General features: G+C 35.5%; 1 protein-coding gene across 1 annotated transcript in view; it reads left to right on the top strand.

The window, feature by feature from the left end:
- The first annotated feature begins 353 nt into the window (after positions 1 to 353).
- LOC132266226 (uncharacterized) overlaps positions 354 to 16,379 on the top strand; it is a 31,863-nt gene continuing 15,837 nt past the window's right edge. The window contains exons 1-8 of the mRNA XM_059767080.1: positions 354 to 971; positions 1,023 to 1,191; positions 1,534 to 2,084; positions 2,133 to 2,396; positions 2,622 to 2,787; positions 2,915 to 3,346; positions 3,722 to 3,961; positions 4,076 to 4,187. Coding sequence (XP_059623063.1) covers positions 354 to 971; positions 1,023 to 1,191; positions 1,534 to 2,084; positions 2,133 to 2,396; positions 2,622 to 2,787; positions 2,915 to 3,346; positions 3,722 to 3,961; positions 4,076 to 4,187 — 2,552 coding nt within the window. The remainder of the gene's footprint in view (positions 972 to 1,022; positions 1,192 to 1,533; positions 2,085 to 2,132; positions 2,397 to 2,621; positions 2,788 to 2,914; positions 3,347 to 3,721; positions 3,962 to 4,075; positions 4,188 to 16,379) is intronic.

Below are 16,379 nucleotides of genomic sequence, written 5' to 3'. Positions count from 1 at the left end.
TCCTCAGTCTAGAAATCATAAATAAAGAATACCCAGAACTCAAGCACACTGGACGATTAGGGTTTTCTAGGGTTTCTTAGGTTTAGCCTGGGGAAGAAGGTTGTATGATGGAGGAGGGGCAACCCTCCTCACTGGCGGGTATTATTCCACCTGCAGTAACTTCTATTAATCGTACACCTCTCACGTATTATAGTGAGAGCCGAGGTAAAGATATTATTATTGAAGATGAAGATATTACAGAAGAACTGAAATATTAGAAAAACTCTGTTGTATGTTATGTGCTTGGGAGCAAACCGTACTATCCTTATTTCAAATCATATGTGCAAAAATGATGGCATAAGGATGTGGTGGTAATGTCTATGAATGATGGTTTCTTTGAGGTTCGTTTTCCCTCTGAGGAGGATTTACTTCAAGTGTTATCTCGGTTTCATACCTTCCAAGGACGTGCGATTATTGTGAAGAAATGGCATAAGAGCATCCAACTAGAAAGGGATATATTGGCTATGGTACCAATATGGATGAAGGTTTGTGACCTGCCCGTCCATACACGTAGTGGGACATCTATATCAAAGATTGTATCTAATATAGCTAAACCATTGTATATGGATGATGTGATTGAAAGTCGTGATAAAGGTTTGTACGTTCATGTTTTGGCTGAGATGGAGGTGGATGGTGTTTTTCTAGAAATCATACAAACCAGATTACATGGGCTGCAGTGTAAAGTAAAGGTTGAATATGAATGGAAGCCTCAAGTATGTACGTTTTGTAAGAAAATGGATCACCTCGACGCTATGTGTCCTATGAATAAATCTAAACCTCTCAAACCAAAGGAGAAGTGGGTGGTAAAGCCAAAGATCAAAGACCAGGAAATAGGGGATTTGGTTAGTATTCAAGATGAAGTTGTGCCAAAGGATGGGAATGAAGACTTGGAGGGTTTTACAGTTCAGAAAAAATTTAAAGGAAAGTTGAAGGTCGGGCAACCAGTATCCTAGACCATGATAATATCTCCTAATGCTTTTCAGGTGCTTGATGAAATTCCTATTAGAGAGGAGGTTGTAAAGACTGGGGTTATAGTTATTGATGAAAAGAAGAATGATGAAGAGGACTCTAATTCTTCTCCTATTCAATTGGAGTTATTGGAAAATGTAGTTTATTCTCAGGAAATTGTCAAGGAGACCCAAGAGGAAACAAGTCAGGAAGTTTGTAAAGAAGTGGATTCACTTTCTCCTGGAGGGGAACTTCTTCTAAGAAACAGAAAAAGAAGAATAAAAAGAAAGAGGTTGAGGTTGATCATAGTGTGAGAATCAGTAGAGGAATGTTAGCAGGTGGGGCTATTCCACCAAGTTTGGTTTCTCAATGATAGGGGACTCAATAGGCAAATAATGCATAAAAAAGTTATGGCTTGGTTGAGTGGCTCCTCAATTTTTTTTTGTGGTTTGGTAGAAACTAGAGTAAACTTCTCAAAGTTTCAAAATATTAAGAATCGGATCAGGTATAACTGGGAGTGGGTTAATAACTATAATGCTATTATAGGTGGCCGTATATGGTGTGGTTGGGATTCTTTGAAGATTGGGGTGGATGTTATTGTATCTAAGGATCAACTGATTAATCTGAAAGTGAATGTTAGAGGTACTGCTATCACTTTTTTTGTCACTATTGTTTATGCTAAAAACACTGCTATGGAAAGAGGTCAGTTATGGAGGGATTTAGAAGATGTTAATCAAGTGATTGATGGTCCATGGTTGTTATTGGGTGATTGGAATATTGTTAGGTTTAATAGTGAGAAAAAGGGTGGAAGAATTCACTCTCCAAGGGTTTTTGCAGATTTTAATAATACAATTGATAAGTTGTGTTTATCTGATATGCATGTGGCCAATGGTGTTTACACTTGGTGTAATAAAAGGTTTTGTAGTAGGAGAATAAATGCTAATTTAGATAGAGGTTTGATGAATGAGGAGTGGGCTTTGGTTTATCCAGATTCCTTTGTGTTTCTGACTCCTCCATTAACTTCAGATCATTGGGGTTTATTTTTCAATTTGCCTGTTGAGATTGCTTCTAGTCCTAGACCTTTTAGATTCTTATTGGTATGGGACAAACAACCTGTGGTTAAAGATATTGTTGCTGATTCCTAGGGTGCTCAGTTCAAGGGGGATTCAATTTCAAAATTGTTATACAAATTGAAACTTTGTAAGAAGGATGTGAGACAGTGGAATATTGACAAATTTGGTTCAATCTATGAAGAAGTTATTTCCTGTAGAAACAAATTAGAAAAGTTACAAGTTTTATTGGCTGCTGATCTTACAAATGATGAGCTGATCAGGAAGGAGGATGAGTGTAGGTCTAATCTGGAGGCTGCAGTTTCAAATGAATCTATTCTTTTAGCTCAAAAATCAAGGGTTACTTGGGTGAAAGAACAAGATAGATGTTCTAAGTTTTTCTACCAAAAGATTAAATATAATAGAGCAAAAAGTAAATTGACAGTTATACATCAGGATGGGGTTTTGATTACTGATCCAGATATGATTAGTAACTTGTTTGTGGCTCATTTTCAAAAGGCTTATTCAAGGGGCTGTGATAGCTTAATTGAACCTGATCAAAAGTATATTAAAAAATCTTTATAGGAGGAAGAGGTGTTTATGTTAGAGGCTGAAGTTATAAAGGAGGAGGTGAAAGATACAATCTTTGCGATGGGATTTGATATAGCTCCTGGTCCAGATGGATTTTCAGCTAGATTCTTTCAACAATATTGGTCAATTGTTGGGGAGGATTTTACTGCAGCAATATTCAGTTTTTTAAAAATCCTGTCCTTGGTAAAGGCTCAAACATCTCTTTTATTACTCTGATCCAAAAGAAGAAAGATGCTAATCAGGTGACTGACTACAGACTTATTTCTTTGATACTGTGTTTTATAAAGTGGTGGCTAAAATTTTAGCTAATCGTCTAGCTATGGTTTTAGGGAGATTAGTAGGTAATGAACAATCAACCTTCATACATGACAGAAGAATTCAAGATAACATCATCATTGCTAATGAGCTCATGAAGGGGTTTGGGGCTAAGAGGACTAGTCTAACACTGGCTTGGAAAATTGATCTGAGAAAGGCTTATGATTCAATGCAGTGGACCTTTTTGCTGAAATTATTAAAGTTAGTTGGATTTGGGGATCAGTGGATAAAGTGGATTACAGAGTGTATTTCTTCAGTGTGGTTCTCAATTCTCATCAATGGTACTCCACAAGGTTTCTTTCAACCAGAGAGGGGTCTTAGGCATGGGTGTCCTCTGTCTTCCCTTCTATTCACATTGGTTACTGATTATTTTTTTGGTATGATGGACTTGGAGGTTCAGAAAGGTAAGGTGGTGCCTTTTCGAGCTGCGTTACAGGCTAGTTTACCTATTACTCATCAATTTTTTGCAAACGACCTGTTACTTGTGATCAGAGCAAATATGGGAAGTGTCTTAACTGTGAAAAATTTATTGACTTAATTCCAAAATACTACTGGTCTAGCTGTAAACAAAGATAAATATGAAGTTTATCTTACTAGATCAGTTAGAATAATGAAGTCCATTATTAGGTCCTTGGGTTGTAAGTTAGGAAACTTACCTTTCACTTATTTAGGCTTACCTATTTATGATAAAATGCTGAGGAGAGCTGATTGTTTAAGTCTGGTAGATAAAATTATTTCCATTACTTCAAGATGGAATGGTCTTCATTTATCTTTAGCAGGTAGGGTGGAACTTAATAGAGCTGTTATTATCCCAATGGTTCAGTACTGGACATCAGTTTATGCTCTTCCTATTGCTGTTTCTAGTTGCATTGAAAGGAGAATGAGGAACTTTGTGTGGGGTCATGTTGAAAATACTAAAAAGATGCATGGCATAAAATGGAAGAAGATTACTGCTCCCAATGAGGAAGGGGGTTTAGGATTGAGAAGAATTGCAGATATTGATACTGCTGAGAAGATCAGTCTTTTTTAGGACTTTTTATTGTTTAAGGACAGGCTATGGGTGGCATGGTTTTCAAATTGCTATTTGAAAAAGGCTTCTTACTGGAATGTGATTCCTAAAGTTGCTTCTTCAGCTGTCTGGAGGAGTATTATTGTTGTTAGAGAGATTCTGAAGGTCAATTGCAGATACATTATTGGAACTGGGCAGAATATTAAAGTTTTTATGGATCCTTGGTGTGAAGGCAGGTTCTTGAGAGAACTCTTTAACCATAGGAATCTTGGGTACCTGAGTCGTGATAAGAAGATTAGTATGTGTGATTTCATTACAAATGGTCACTGGGATGATGATAAACTAAGTAACTCAACACAAGAGATGTTGTTGCTGTTTAAAAATTAGATAATTACAGGTGGGGTGGATCAGATTAAATGGATTCAACCTTTTTGTTTCAAGGTCGCATGGGAAGCTGCTAGAGTGAAAATGGATGTTGTCGCTTGGGCTGGTTTATGTTGGAGTGGAGGGAGGCCAAGGTGGTCACTTCATTCTGTTTTGGTTATGCATAAAACAATTAAAACTCAGACCTTTTTGCAGAAAAGAGGTTTTATTCTAGCATCACGATGATATCTTTGCTATAGAGATGTTGAAACTGTAGACCATTTGTTTTATAACTGTGATTATACTTAGAAAGTATGGCATTTCTTGGCTGAATTATATGTCTGGAATTTGCAGAGGGGTTTCGATTTAGCAACTCAGTTTATCCAATTTCAGCAATGAAAGGATGTTAAAAAGATGGCTAGAGTTATGTTTACTACAATATTGTATTTCATTTGGTGGGAAAGGAATAATCGTTTACATGATAAGCAAGAAAGAAAGGCTAAGGAGCTAGCTAATAGTATACTAGAGGAGGTTCTTGATGTTTTGAGAGTTAATTTGCAGGACATTTTGTAATTTTCAGTTGCTTTTAGCTTAGGTTGTTTTTGTCATTTTTTTAGGACTTGGTTTGTTTCCCTTATGAGGGTTTGTCCTCATATGCTACTATGTACTATTTTGTTTTATATATATACTCCTTTCATTTAGGAAAAAAAATAAAAAATTTCCCTGAAAACGAGGAAATAAATTTCTAGGCTAAGCAATTTTCCCCTTTTTTGCTTTACTTGTAAACAAACGGAGAATGATATTTTATTTTCCTATAAGAAGAGCTTCAGCAGATATTTTTCTTAAAATTCGAGAGTACCGTCCGTCTTTTATCGCTTCTGAAAAACAGAATTTCAATAATTTTTGTTTGACGAACTTTTTAACATTGAAAAATTATCAAATTTTCCAGATTTATATCTCCATTAAATCTCACAATACAAGAGGTAGTACTAGAGAAAGAAATAAAGATTTTTAGAGTGAGACATCAGTGATGGAGATGATGCAGGGACTAATGGTAAGGTTGGGTTATAATTGCTATGTAGTGTTTTATTTGGGGTGGTTCTCATATCTGTCACCATATCTCTATACGTTTGGGCTTCAAAGCAAAACAACCAAAATGATCGAGCCAAACACCGTCTTACTGCTTCGCATGGTCATCCAGCCGCCCTTTTAGTCTCAACCAAAAACGACTAGCTAACTCGATCACCAAACCTCAAGTTCAATGCTTTAGTTTGGTTTGCTCCACAAATCTAAAAGACCGTGCTTTATTTATTTATTTATTTTTTTTCTTCCTAACAAACAATTTTGTGAAAATTATGCCTCTTTTGTTGAATAAGATGACATGGTTTAACTATGAATCTCCTTTGATGGATTGCTATCTTATTATATTTATTTTTTGCTCTACATTTTTTGGGTTGTTTTCAAGGGGGATCTATTTGGATTGCGAATTAATGATCAGAAATAAGGGAATGAAAATTGTTTTACTTTGTACTAAAAAACCAAAGTTTGAAATGTTCTCAGCTACCTATATTTTTCAATGAACAAACTTTGCCAAAAGCTCTATTTTCAGTTCTTTCTTTGACTACTGTTTTTCCTTTAAGAAACTGATTTCATTGGCTAAGATCAAACTTCTCGGAGTGGTTCACTGATTGAAATCATTTTTGTTTGCTCTATTTTGATTTAAAATGAATTTTCTACGAATTTTAAGTAATTGTTGCGCAGATTTTGTTTTGAGATTGTTTGTGATGTGTTTAAGTTGGCAATTTCATATAAGTAGACATAATTTTATTTTGGGTAATACATAGCCCTTTGTTCAAATGGCTGACATTATCTACTAATTTTTCATAAGAATAATTATTGTATTCCTTAGGCATAATGGTATCATGATATGAGCTTTTTTTGCTAAGATATTGAGCTTGAACTTGAATATCACTTGCATAACTGAAAAAGCATATATAAGTTATTGGTTACTACTATAAATATTTACAATAGTAAATTTTTTTTGAGAAATTGCATTTTCTAAGACACTTTGTTATCTTCTTATAGGTGGTGGTTTTAAATGGATAGTCCATTAGGTGAACTAGGCCATAAACCCAAATTTCGATTGATGTTCAAGTCCGTTGAAAATGCATAAGACTTTTACAATGCATGCGGACGTGAAGTTGGATTTAGTGTGAGAAAGGATTATTCCAATAAAAACTATAAAACTTGAGAAATTATTTCTGCCCAATCTGTATGTTCCAAGGAGGCTTATAGAGGAAATGGCAAAAGGGACCATCTTACAAAAGAAGCCAGGGCAGAAACAAGGGTCAGATGTGGTGTATTCAAGCATATAAAATTTGAAAGGGAGGAATGAATATATTTTCGTAGATAGATTAGAAGAGAAGCACAACCATAAAATTATTAGAAAAGATTGCACTCATTTGATGCCTTCACAACGAAACATCTCTGTACCTCAAGCAATTGATATCAAGTTGGCAGATGATTCTGGACTACCAGTTAGTTTTTCATATTAACTAATGGGACGACAATCCGGGGCAAAAGAAGTGCTTGGGTTTATAAAAGTAGACCAAAAAAATTATTTGAGAACCAATAAACAAAAGAAATTACAATTTGGAGAGGCTGGATCCATATTTAAGTTTTTTCAATCCCAGATATTAGAAAATCCCTCATTTTTTCATACGATTTAGTTGGACAAAGATGACTTGATAACTAATATATTTTGGGTTGATGCAAGGATGATTATTGACTATTGTCATTTTGGAGATATTGTGCCGTTCGACACAACATACAAGGTGAATAATGTGAATCGACTATTTGCCGCTTTTGTTGGTCTGAATCATCACAAAGAAATAGTTATATTTGGAGGTGCTTTGACGACACAACATACAAGGTGAATAATGTGAATCGACCATTTGCCGCTTTTTTTGGTCTAAATCATCACAGAGAAATAGTTATATTTGAAGGTGCTTTGATGTATGAAGAGACAACGGATTCATTTGTGTGGTTGTTTGAGACATTTTTGAAGGCAATGTCTCACAAATTTTCGAAGACAATTATAAATGACCAATATGCAATTATTACAAAAGTATTAGTACTGGTGATGCTCGAGACACATCACCATCTTTGTATATGGTATATTATGCAAAATGGTACGAAGCATTTAGGCAATGTTATCAAAGGTCCGGAGGTGATAAGCCCCGAATATTGCATATTCAAGCGCCCTTAGTTACTTTAGTTAAGTCCATTATTTGATTATTTTATGTGGATTATCTTCATTTGCATGTTTTTATATATTTTCAAGTTTGTTTCCCAAAAAGGAATAAAAATGATATTTTGATGACTTCTTGAATATCAAAGTGTGCAATGCTGAAGTTTACAGCCTGGTAGCAGTGGAGTACGGCTTTGTTCGTCAGTTTTGACCTAATAAACTTGGGAATTGGACTTCTATTAAAACATGGAATACTTAGAGCTTTGAATTAGCTTTCCAAATCATTAAACAGTTCTTCATTTGGAGTTTGAAGCAGAGAGTTATGGCCTTTTAACCAAAGGTGCGCAGAACAGCCTGGCAGCAGTGAAGTTTGACTTTGCTCTTCATTTTAGACCCACCAAACTTGAGAACAGGACTTCCATCAAAACATGACGTACTTATAGATTTGAGTTAGCTTTCCAAATCATTAAACGGTTTGTCATTTAGAATTCGGAATAGGGAGTTATGGTTTTTTTACCAAAGTAGCTTAGAGCAGAACAAGTAGAAGAATGCAATATGTTGCATCTTCGAGCGCTCGAAGAAGGACCTTCGAGCACTCGAAATTCGGGCAGAATCACTTCGAGCATCTTCGAGCGCTTGAAGGAACATTGCAGCCCACTTGTTCTTTGATTCCCTCAATTTTTGGTTCCCCTCTTTTATAGAGTGGTTGGAAATATTCTTTTGGGGGGAGATGAAGCTCGGTTTTTGAGGGGTTTGGTGAGAGGATGTCTATAAAAAGAGAGGAGAACCAAGAGATTAGATATCATAGATCATTTTGCAAGATTTTTGGAGAGAGAAAGGAGAAAAGGATAAAGTTCTTATGGCTACAAAGAGGGAGCTTGAAAATGGAGGTTGGAGGTAAGCTTCTTCCTTCCTCTCGGGCATCCATGGGTACTAATTCTTCCTCTAGGGAGGTGATGAAGCCCCTCCCCCTTGTAAGCATGTTCTAGTATAGTTCTATTTTGGGGATTACAATGTATTTTCTATGGTCTTTTCTTGACCAAGAGCACTTCAATGGTTGTAATGGATGTTGATATTTATATGAATGATTTTTCTAAGTTGATTATCTTGTTCTAGGTAATGTCTTACATTAATTATACTGCTTATGTTTTCATGGTGACAATGGAAATAAGGTTATGTAATGGTTTAATGGCATGTTGATAGGTGACTTTGATAGATCATTACTTAGGAAAATCCTTTGATGGTGTATGCTTAATCTCTACCTTCATGTGCTTCATCATTTTTGTCAAGAACTTGATAATCTTTCATCCAAGTAAGTGTGTTTAAGTTGCATCCTAGTTTAAGTAGTTTAAACACATTCACCTTTGGTGGATTATGCTTGTTTAAGGCTTAATGTACTTCTCGTTAATTATATGGCAACTATGTGTCGCTATATAATTCTTGACCATTATATATTGTTTATCCCCTAAATTAGTTCTATATCTAGCATGTGTAGAGGGATGGAGGCAGATTCACTTCCCTAGTTGTCTTTACTCGTATTTTATCTCGCTTTAATTCTCGCAAGCTTTATTTTATGAACCTCACATTTTAGTTTTAGTGACAATCCAACAAATCCTTTATAAACTCCCTTATCATTCTAAAAGATGATCCTAGATACCTAAGTTTCCATAAACTAGCAGTCCCAGTGGTTCGACTTACCCGACCAATAGCCTTATTTTACAGTGATTTGTGCTATTACAAAACGGGTTGATTTATAATTGGTAATCGATCCGTCGATCAATTTTTGGCGCTGTTGCGGAGGATTTCAAACGGTTTTGTGACCGAGGTTTTAAAAATTATCTTTAGTTTGATTGTGAATATTTTGTTTTGTGTATAGTTTTTGTTCTTGTGTTTTTGTGTTTTGTGTGTTTCTGTGTGATCCTAGGAACTCAAAACTCGCTAAGGAGAAACTGAAAATCTGAAATCTTAAGGACTCCCGGTAAGTTTTTCAAAGTTCTAGTCTCAAGATTGTGAATATTTTGCATGTGTTTAAATTAGTGATTTTTTATTGTGTAGCCCTTGTCGAGGCTATTCTTTGTTTTACTATTTTACAAAGCATCGGTCCTTGTCATGGCCATTTATTTTCTATCTTGTTGATAGTTGAGGAGAAAGGGATCATTGCATGTGGATGTTTTGGTGAAGGGTTATTATGTATCTTGTTTGTGTTGTATATATGTTTTATGAATTTTTTTTTTTATGTATCTCAACAAGAGGTTGAATTAGTCCTAAATGGAGAGTAATTTTCCTTCAACTCAATTTTACACACCACATGAGTTTTGTGCAGTTTGCTCTAGTCATACCTATCATACAAGAGATTGTCCTCCACCAGGACAATTTTCAGATTTTTATCTAGAGCAACCAAATGTAAATTTCTTTGAACCGGATAATGATCCATATTTCAATGGTTATGACTCAGGTTGGGGAGATCATCAAAATTTCTTGTGGCATGACATGGGAAATTCAGCCCCACAATCTCATGGGCAACATTTTCACGCCAATTTTTAACCTAATGATCATTATTTCCAGCCCTCTTCTCTTTTTCCACCATCTCAATTGGATGAGTTCATTGCTGCCAACAAATAAATGATAGAGTCTATCAACAAGTAAATGATGGATTCTAACAAGCAAATGTTGGATGACACTGTTAGCATGCAATCCACCACCTATTCTCATTCCCAATTTAGAGTTGAGTTAGATGACCAAATTGCTTAAATTCAACAAATGGTTAATGCTCTAAATCATGAAAAGGAAGAAGAATTTCCCATTGAACTTGTGGCCAATCCAAGAGCAAATTCTATGAATGATGAGATTACTCCTAGTAACTTTCATCATGAGAATGATCAAATGGTTACCACATGTGAAAATGAAGAAATTATGGTTGAAGATCAAATTGTTGCCACACAAAAAATTGAAGAATTTTTGGTTCAAAATGAGGAAAATAATGATGAAGAGATTGTCTCCTTTAAAAATCCAAAACAGCCCCTAAAGAATCCTTCATGTGATACACCTCCATCAATGGAAGATCCTCTAAAAACTTACTTGGCTCATTTCAATTATGAGGATTTTGATGTTGACAATTCTATTTGGGAGGTAAATTCTTTGCTTGATATTCCTTCCCCCATTCACTCTCTTTCTTGGGCAACATCAAATTTATCTCTTTCTTGGGAGCTTACATCTCCTCCCATTCCCTCTCTTGAGTTATCACAAATTGTTGAGCCCGAACCACCGGATAAGTGTAAGGAGGATGTTGAAAGTGTGGAGGATATTTTTCCGGAAATTCCCACGCTAATTATGACTCTTCACAAGTCTTTACTTAATGTGCCCTCACTTGATCCACCTTCCTATCATCCAAAGCAGCCCCATAGTCCAAAGTTCTTCATTGAGGATGAAGAATGGGTTGAGGTCTTTCCGTTACCACTTTTCAAATCTTATCTTCAAGCTCTTTTTCCTCCACTTTTAAAAGAACTTTCTTATTTGGGGAAGCATAACTCTCTAGAGAGACTTGGTGTAGGGTAAAACCTACTTTGAGATTCGTAGTTAGATTTTATTTTATTTTATTTTAGATTTTATCTTATTTTATTTTAATTTTTAGATGTTTTGATTTTACTAGACAATTTTTGATTTGATTTCATGAACTTGTGGATATGCATAGTTTAGTTTCCTTTGCCCATTTTTAGCTTGTTTTTGTGTGCTTATGCTTTTATACTTATGTACTTTAGTGTTGTTTTGATAGGTACTTATGTCCAAGTTTGGGGGAAGATCATCCTGGCATCTCTTCACGGGATTGCATGCGGCCACAATGCCGGAGTTGCCTCAATCACTTAGTATTATTGTTCCTTTTATCCCCTATGCTCTTTATTTATACATCTTTGTCTCACACATTGAGGACAATGTGCCATTCAAGTTTGGGGGTATAGTGTATGGTGTTGTGTATTGTAGAGTGTTTGCATTTGCTATTTTGTTCAAATAGATTTGTATAAAACTGAAAATTTAAAAAAAAAAATGGAAGCAATGATTTTGGAATTTGTTGGAGATTGAAGCATGTGTTGAATACTTTGTGTATAGATGTAAATGATAGTTCTGAATTGAGAAAAATCTATTAAACATATGGATTGAAAAGGTTTGTATAAATGCTTCAATTAGATTATCTTCAAGTATCATACTCTTCTATGCTTCACACTGCACAGATGCACACCGAAAACTCAATTGTGAGGCATGCAACCTGATTGACCTTGACCCTGACTCAGTTGATTTGAATTGATGACCCTAATGAATGGATATCTTTGGCATGAACTTAAAAAAAAAAAAAAAAAAAAAAAAAAAAAAAAAAAAAAAAAAAAATTGAAATAAATAATGATAATGACCACTTTAAGTTCGTAATCTTGCTGACTCGAGTTATTAAGCCCTTGAAGTGTCTTTACACTTAGCACCCTAAAGCCATCTGGTTTGGGAGTTGCTGGCCTAACACTTGCTACATGGGTTAGTTAGAAAGCTTAAGGGACTTAGGCATTGCACGGTCATTCACGAAATAAAAAAATAAATAAATATGGTTCGTTGGAGTTCGTAGCCTTGCCAACTCGAGTTATTAAGCCCATGGAGTGTCCTTCACTTAACACCCTAAAGCTATCTGGTTTGGGAGTTTTTGGCCTAACACTTGCTACATGGGTCGGTTAGAAAGCTTAAAGGATTTCGGCATTGCACGACCATAAAAATAAAAAAAAATAAAAAAAAATAAAAAAATGTGTATTTTGAATAAATTATGCCTTAGAGACCTCATTTAAAAGGGAAAGTCAATGATTTGGAGACTTATGTTTTGAAATTGAAAAAATAAGGTAAAAGCCACATATTGGGAATCCGGTTCACTTTCAATGAAGCTTGAGATGATTTCTATTATGATATGACAATTGAAGTATTTATATAGACTATGATGTTGATACTTGAGAATTGAAAGATGATTAGCCATTTTGTTCTATCAATGCTTCATATACACAAGGTAGTCTTCATAATGATTCTATCTCCAATGTTCTCTATGTTCCAAGTTTGAAAATGAGCTTTGTGCATCTTCATGCACCATGTTTGATGTTTATGGGTAACATTCCTGTTAAACCCTCACGAGACAATCGTCCTCTAGGGACGCCTAGGGGTTTAAAAGGCTTGTTGCATATGCTAAATGCAACCGTCGCTCTCATGAAAGAGGAGATTTGTTGTCATTTCATTAAGAGTTTTCATTCTAGTTTTGCTAAGGGACTAACAAAATGTAAGTTTGGGGGTGTGATAAGCGCCGAATATTGCATATTCAAGCGCCCTTAATTGCATTAGTTAGGTCCATTATTTGATTATTTTATATGGAATATCTTCATTTGCATGTTTTTATATATTTTGAAGTTTATTTCCCAAAAAGGAATAAAAATGATGTTTTGATGACTTCTTGAATATCAAAGTCTGCAATGCTAAAGTTTACAGCCTGGCAGCAGTGGAGTATGGCTTTACTCGTCCGTTTTGACCTAATAAACTTGAGAATTGGACTTCTATTAAATATGGAATACTTAGAGCTGAATTAGCTTTCTAAATCATCAAACGGTTCTTCATTTGGAGTTTGGAGCAGAGAGTTATGGCCTTTTAACCAAAGGTGCGCAGAACAGCCTGGCAGCAGTGAAGTTTGACTTTGCTCTTCATTTTAGACCCACCAAACTTGAGAACAGGACTTCCATCAAAACATGACATACTTAGAGCTTTGAGTTAGCTTTCTAAATCATTAAACGGTTTGTCATTTGGAGTTCGGAGTAGGGAGTTATGGCTTTTTTACCAAAGTAGCTTAGAGCAGAACAAGTAGAAGAATGCAATCTGTTGCATCTACGAGCGCTCGAAGAAGGACCTTCGAGCGCTTGAAATTCGGGCAGAATCACTTTGAGCATCTTCGAGCGCTCGAAGCCACTTCTTCGAGTGCTCGAAGGAACATTGCAGCCCACTTGTTCCTTGATTCCCTTAATTTTCGGTTCCCCTCTTTTATGGAGTGGTTGGAAATGTTCTTTTGGGGGGAGATGAAGCTCGGTTTTTGAGGGGTTTGGTGAGAGGATGTCTACAAAAAGAGAGGGGAACCAAGAGATTAGATATCATATGTAATGACCCGGCCATTTTCCTTCCTTTCCTTTTCTCAGATTTTCACGGATATTTTTTTTTCCGTTGATCTTTTCCTTTCTGAGTTCAGTTTCTCGTCACTTAGTGTCATCTTGAGTGCTCGGGGATGGTTTTTGAGACTCTTTTCCTTCGATTGACGACTTCCTTTGAGGACCGAGTCATTTTCACATTTTCACTTTTGTGACATTATTCGCTTTCGTCTTTTTCTCGGTTGTCACTTTGTTGGCATAACCTCACTTTTCGTGTTTGGATTTGATTCTGATTTTGCATGCATCCACGATATTTAAATTCCATACTATGTGTATTTTCACTTTAGTAGAAAAGCATGCTAAGTGCTTACTTTTCTTGTAAAGGGTATAGATGCATGACTTTTTGTAATTTTTTAAAATTTAGGGGTTTTTGTGTAATTACTGTAAAGTAATTATTTTTCGTCTTAGGGACCATTTTGCAATTTAATTTGGAAGATATTTTCAAAAACGATTTTTTTGCAATTTCCAGAAAGTGTGACAAGTGTCACACTCTCATTGGTCCACTTGTTGTGATGTGTGTGGAAACACTTTGAGGCCTTGGATGAGGACATGTGGAGGGTGGAGATTTAACCACTTGTTGGCCTAGGATTGGTGCACTTGTTGGCTTGGATGGTTGACAAGTGTAGGCTTGAGATTTAGCCTAGGATGGAGCCTTGGATTTGTGACAAGTGTAGGCTCATAATTTGATCTTGCATTAGTGTGTGTGTGAGAGGTAGTGTAAGAGCACATAGTGAGTGGAGGATCTCTATCCCCTCCACTCACATTTCATCTTCATCATTTTTCATTTCCTCCCTCTTTTGTAAAGAAAACCCTAGCCTCCATGGATGGAGCCTAAAGCCTTAAGCTTTGACCTTGATTTTTGAGAGCCTTCCATTGATTTCCAAGCTTGAACTTGGGAATACATTTTGTTCCCCTCATCTTCCTCTTCATAACCCTAGAAGGGTTTGCCATTTTTGTGTTGATTTTGCCTTGGATTCTAGAGAGACACTTCTCTAGTGAGGTAGGGAATGTTATAGGGTTATATGTCTGTTGTCTTGCATGTTTTTGATACTTATACAACTTGTATGCATGTAGTGTATTAATTTGAGAAATTATGATTAATGGTAGTTTGCTTATAACTCATTTTAGACTTGGTAAATGGCATGGCCATGAGTTGATCTTTGATATATATGAATTTGGGTTGATTTAGATGAGTTTTCAAATCTAGAGATTAAATGGATTTAATTTGGTTTAAATTCTAGTAAATTGTGTTTTGCTTGTAATCCATCTTAGACTAGATATATGGTATGGCCATGACTTAGTGCTTGATATAAATTAATTTGAGATCATTTGGACAACTTTTGAAATCTAGAGATTTAATTGATTTAAATTAATTAAATTCTATTTGATGATATCTTGCCTATCTTGCACTTTTAATTTGATATATGTAAAGACCGTGATATATTGCTTAACATATATTAATTTGAGGCTATTTGAAATCTAGAGAATTTAATCACCTTGTTTAATTAAATTCTATCTAATGGCTCCATGGATCTATTGGTATTTTAGAAGTTGTTTCTATATTCAAATCATGGACTTGAACTTGTTATGTATTCACTTGATTGTGTTTTGAGCACTGGACAACTTTGTTATTATATTTATATTCATGAGAACATGTTTTCTTTATAGAATATATTGATGCCATGTATAGTGAATTGCACACTTTGTAATTGACATTATGTATGTCATTTTAGAATTGAAACTCTAAGGCATGGATTGTGTGGTTTCAACCTACTTGTGCATGGAATGTGTTTTCATGCATTATATAAGTTATTTATAATTTGTGAACTTATTTGATTATTTTAGATTATCTTGGGACATGGTTACTAGCAACATGGCTAGAGTTTGGCTCTAGTGCGGGAGGTATGAGTTCTCCCCAATTGAGATAGTGCGCACTTAGGGTGGTCTTCCCTGCGGGTTAGTGCCCGGAATAACCATGGAGGTCTCAGCAGAATTCCGAGCGTAGATATCCAAGTCTTCCATTTTTTGTTTTCGCATTCAATTCCAAGTTAACAATCATGTTTATATTGTAACTTGTGGTTTTAGTTATTGGTGATTTTGATGTTGTTAAGTACATCCATACTAAATTGATATATTTAGTTGATTTTACACTTTTAGATTTCTAGTTGATAACTTAGAGAACCTATGTCTTGATGTGTGGTATTCGATATTCTAATTATGCTAAATTGTTGTATTTAGTTGATGTTGCATTTTAGACTTCAAGTTGATTACCTTGAGAATCTATATGTTGTTGATTTGGGTAAGCATGCTCCTATGTTGTTGCTTTGTGTAAGCATGACCCTATGTTGCTAAAATTGCAAGAATGTGGTGATTGATGTTAGAAATGATCCTAGGTAGCTAGGATGCTCCTTGAGTCTCACCTTTGACATAGACGTTAGGTGGAATGAACCACAATAATTAAATCATGCAAACTTGTAAAACGTAGGTCGATGCATGCTCATTTCCTATGAGTATCTTTATGTTACTCACCCCCACGATACTGAGGCATATTTCAGGTGCAAGAATCAAGGTTGCGATTCTCGTAATGCTTGGATGATTGGTGGACTTGA

The sequence above is a fragment of the Cornus florida genome, unplaced genomic scaffold (genome assembly GCF_030987335.1).
Source record: "Cornus florida cultivar Cherokee Brave unplaced genomic scaffold, ASM3098733v1 CherokeeBrave_3.0.0_Hap2_Chr07, whole genome shotgun sequence".
Lineage (NCBI taxonomy): Eukaryota > Viridiplantae > Streptophyta > Magnoliopsida > Cornales > Cornaceae > Cornus > Cornus florida.
Note: the sequence above shows the minus strand (reverse complement) of the source record. Positions and strands in the feature narration are given on the sequence as shown.